The following is a 4,952-nucleotide window of genomic DNA, read 5'->3' as shown; positions in this document are numbered from 1 at the left end:
ATAAAAACCCCATAAGGACCCTATAAACCTCCTGTGACCCCATAGGACCCAATAGGAACCCATTGGACCCCATAAGGACCCTAAAAATCTCCTCAGACCTCATAAGGACTCCATAACTTCCCATAGGACCACATAAGACCCCATAAGGATCCCATAAACCCTCTTAGACCCTATACAGACCCTACAGGATCCCATAAGGACTCTATAAACTGACTCAGACCCCATAGGACCCCAGAAGGATCCTATAAGGACCCCATTAACCCCCTCTGACCCCATAGGATCCCATAAGCCCCCATAGGACGCCATAAAAACCCTATAAAGCCTCTCAGACCCCATAAGGACCCCATAAGGTCCCTATAAACCCACTTAGGACTCCATAAAGACCCCATAAGGTTCCTATAAACTCACTCAGACCCCAAAAGGAGCCCATAAGGACCCTATAAACCTCTTCAGACCCCATAAGGACCCCATAAGCCCCCATAGGACCTAATAAGGACCCCTTAAAGTTCCTCAGACCTAATAAGGACCCCATAAAACCCAACAGGACCCCATAATGACCCTATAAACCTTCTTAGACCCAATAAAGACCCCACAGGACCCTATAAACCATGTGGGACCCCATAAAGGCACTATAAACCCCCTCAGACCTCATAAGGACCCCATAAGCCCCCATGGGACACCATAAGGACCCTATAAATCCTCCCAGACCCCATCGGACCCCATAAGGATGCCATAGGACCCTATAAGGACCCTATAAACCCTCCCAGACCCCATAGGACCCCATCAAACCCCATAAGGACCCTATAAACCTCCTCAGACCCCATAAAGACCCCATAAAGACACCATAGGACCCCATAAGGACACCATAAGCCCCCATAGGACCCCATAAGGACCCTGTAAACCCTACTGACCCCATAAAGACTGCATAAACCTTCTCTGACCCATAAAGACCCCATTAACCCTCTCTGACCCAGACCCAATAGGACCCCATAAAGACCCCATAGGACCCTATAAGGACCCTACAAACCTTCTCAGACCCCATAAGGACCCCATAAGGATCCTATAAACCTCCTCAGACCCCATAGGACCCCACGAGGTCCCCACAAGGACCCCATTAACCCTCTCTGACCCTATAGGACACCATAAGACCCCGTAAGGAACCCATAAGGACCCCATAAACCCCCTTCCCTCGCAGTGTCTTCTTAAGTTCCCCGTAAAAACCATAACGGGGTTTTAATAGGAACTGCTATTCAAAAAGACACACGGAAATACACAAAGCGATAGAAATACATACGCGCTTGCTTTGAAACAGACCGGCCCCATTCTCCCATTGCTGTGGAGGAAAGCGGTGCTGGCCGGCCCAAGAAATGCGCATTCAACACCGAGTAAAGCGATAAAAAGCACCGAAAATCCTCCGCTCGGTACTACGGATCTTCGTAGTAAACGCAACGCTGCGCGCCACCATTTTGAAGCTGCACTTTCGCTTCTGTCACAGCGTGATGACGTCACTTCCGTCGCAGACCGAGGGTATTAAAGGGGGCGGGGTGGCGTCATTAAAGTTGCATTGAAGCAGCTGCGGGGTGGACGGTTATCCAGGTAATTAATGACCGTTACTTAATGATTAATTAGCAACTAATTACTGGTTAACCTGCGTTGTTAGATATTAATTAGTGTGGCTTTATTTGGCTTTGTGTTATTTTTGGGTTAAAAAGCTGCATTGAGCATTGAGTTGTTGGTTTTGCGAGTTAATTGCTGTTAATGAGGAGTTAATTGCGTTGGTTAATTACAGTCTTGCTAATGAAGCAGTGATGAGTTGGGGTGAGCGCGTTTGAATCAGGAGGATCCTTCCTAGCCCACCATGCCCCAACTCTGTGGTTTTGGAGGACTGTTCCTAGCATACCCCTTAATAGGTGCCTTAATGGGGTTCTTCATGAGGTTTTAACGGTGGTGTTAATAGGGTTATAATTGGGGTCATAATGGGGTGTTAGTTGGATATTAATGGGGCTTTAGTAGGGGCCCTAGTGGGGGTATTAATAGTCCTTAATGCTGGTCTTTGCTAATTAGCTGCGTCTTAATGAAGGGCGATTGAAGGGCTGTGGAGAGCAGTAGGTGGACTTAATTACTCCTCAGGTGGTGTTAATTAGCCAGGTGGAGCATCTCTATGGTCTTGGAGGACCTTTGTATTGCCATCTCTCTACAACTCTATGATCTTGGAGGACCTTTCCTATCCCACTAGGCACCAATTCTATGGTCTTGGAGAACCATTCTTATCAGTCCTCCCATCTCTTTGATCTTGGAGGACCGTTCCTAGCCCACCACTTCCCAACACTGTGGTCTTGGAGAACTGTTCTTAGTATGCCCCTTAATAGGGGCCATAATGGGGTTTTAATGGGGTCTTAATGGGGTTCAAAATGGTACCTTAATTGGGGTCTTAATTGGGGTTTTAATGGGTGCTAATTGGGGTGTTAATGGACCTTTATTGGGCAGATTAATGTGGGTCCTACGGGATCAAGGAGCGCTTATAGGGTTCTTCTGGGTCCTTATGGGCTTTTATGGGGTCTTGTGGGGTCCTTAGAGTCCTGTGGATCTTTATAGGGTCTTAATGAGGTCTTTATGGGGTCGGGGAGGGGTTATAGAGTCCTTATAGGGTCCTCATAGAGTCGCTGTGTGTTCCTATGGCTGTGCTCTATGGGGCGCTGCAACGCGCCGTCCGGCCACCAGGGGGCGCTGTGGGGAGAGGCTTGAATGGCTTTGAATTGAGCTTCAATGGGATTCTATGGGCTTCTATGGGGTCGGGGGGAGGTTTTACGGTTTTTGTGGCGTTTTTCTGGGATAGGTAGTTTCTTATGGCGTATAATGGAGGCTTTCTGGGATCTTACTAGGGTTCTATGGGGTCCTATGGGGATCTTATGGGGTCAGGAGGTTCTTATGGGGTTCTATGGGGTCAGGGAGGATTTATAGGGTTCTTATGGGGTTGTTGTTGGGTTGTTCCTTATGGAATCTTGGGGGATTAGCCCATAAGGGCCCTATAAACGGGCCTGACCCCATAGAGACCCCGTAAACCCCCATGGGATCCCATAAGGACTCTATAAACCACCTCAGAACCCATAGGACCCCATAAGATCCTGTAGGACCCCATAAGAACCCTATAAACCCTCTCTGACCCTACAGAACCCCATAAGGACCCTATAAACCCTCTCAGACCCCATAAAAACCCCATAAGGACCCTATAAACCCCCTGTGACCCCATAAGGACTCAATAGGAACACATTGGACTGCATAAGGACCCTAAAAATTCCCTCAGATCCCATAAGAACCCCATAACTTCCCATAGAATCCCACAGGACCCCATAAGGACCTTGTAAGGACTGTAAAACCTTCCCAGAGCCCATAGGACCCCATAAGGACCCCATAAACTTCCTCAGACCCCATAAAGACCCCATAAAACCCCTGAGAACCCCGAAAGACCCCATAAGGAGCCCGTAAGTCCCCTTAGGACCCCATCAAGACCCCATAAGACACTTTTAAACCCCTTAAGACCCCGTAAGGACCCATAAGTCCCCTAAGAACCCCTAAGAAGGTTTATAGGGTCCTTATGGGATCCCATCGGGTCTTTATGGGGTCCTATGGGGGTTTTATGGGGTTCTTATGGGGTCTCAGGGGGTTTATAGAGTCCTATGAGGTCCTAATGGAGTTCTATAGGGTCAGAGAGAGTTAATGGGGTCCTTATAGGATCCTTATGGGGTCCTATGGGGTCTCAGGAGGTTTACAGGGTCCTTATAGGGTCTGGGAGGGTTTTTAGGGTCTTTGTGGGGTCCTATTGGGTCCTATGGGCTCTGAGGAGGTTTATGGGGTCCTTATGGGGTTCTTATGGGGTTCTTATGGGGTCTGGGGGCCTTTATAGGGTCCTTATGGGGTCCTTATGAGGTCAGAGAAGATTAATGGGGTCCTTATAGGGTACTTATGAAGTCTCAGGGGGTTTATAGGGTCCTTATGGGGTCCTATGGGTCCTATTGGGTCCTATGGGGACCTTATGGAGTCTAAGGGGGGTTATGGGGTCCTTATGGGGTCCTAATGGGATTCTGGCCCTATATGACCCCATAAGGCCCCTCTAAGGACCCCATATATGACCCCAATTAAGGCCCCGATTAAAACCCGATTAGTACCACCATTAAAACCTCATGAAGAACCCCATTAAGGCCCCTATTTAAGGTTCTGCTAGGAACAGTCCTCCAAGACCATATAGCTGGGGCATGGTGGGCTAAGAAGGGTCCTCCATGACCATAGAGATGCAGGGAGGGTGTGCTAGTAAGGGCCCTCCAAGACCATAGAGTTGGGGCATTGTGGGCTAGAAGGGGTCCTCCAACACCATAGAGATGCTTCACCTGGCTAATTAACACCTCCTGCGGGTAATTAACACCACCTGGGCAGTAATTAAGTCCACCTGATGCTCTCCATTGCCCTTCAATCGCCCTTCATTAACACACAGCTAATTAGCAAAGCCACCATGACCCCCATTCAAAGCACGGCCCCATTTTCTGCCCACTGAGCGCCACAATTCTGCCTTAAAACCGATTCAAACGCGCTCACCCCAACTCATCACTGCTTCATTAGCAAGACTGTAATTAACCAACGCAATTAACTCCTCATTAACAGCAATTAACTCGCAAAACCAACAACTCAATGCTCAATGCAGCTTTTTAACCCAAAAATAACACAAAGCCAAATAAAGCCACACTAATTAATATCTAACAACGCAGGTTAACCAGTAATTAGTTGCTAATTAATCATTAAGTAACGGTCATTAATTACCTGGATAACCGTCCACCCCGCAGCTGCTTCAATGCAACTTTAATGACGCCACCCCGCCCCCTTTAATACCCTCGGTCTGCGACGGAAGTGACGTCATCACGCTGTGACAGAAGCGAAAGTGCAGCTTCAAAATGGTGGCG

The 4,952-nt window shown here is 48.3% G+C and overlaps 1 protein-coding gene across 1 annotated transcript in view; it reads right to left on the bottom strand.

Annotated features, from left to right (window-relative positions):
• The window catches only part of LOC104917142 (protein FAM71B-like), an 11,876-nt gene extending 7,241 nt beyond the window's left edge, over positions 1–4,635 (bottom strand). Inside the window, exon 1 of the mRNA XM_010728252.3 lies at positions 1,295–4,635. Within this exon, the coding sequence (XP_010726554.1) occupies positions 1,295–1,375 (81 nt within the window). The 5' untranslated portion in view covers positions 1,376–4,635. The remainder of the gene's footprint in view (positions 1–1,294) is intronic.
• Positions 4,636–4,952: the final 317 nt, after the last annotated feature.

The sequence above is a fragment of the Meleagris gallopavo genome, unplaced genomic scaffold, assembly GCF_000146605.3.
Source record: "Meleagris gallopavo isolate NT-WF06-2002-E0010 breed Aviagen turkey brand Nicholas breeding stock unplaced genomic scaffold, Turkey_5.1 ChrUn_random_7180001956088, whole genome shotgun sequence".
Lineage (NCBI taxonomy): Eukaryota > Metazoa > Chordata > Aves > Galliformes > Phasianidae > Meleagris > Meleagris gallopavo.
Note: the sequence above shows the minus strand (reverse complement) of the source record. Positions and strands in the feature narration are given on the sequence as shown.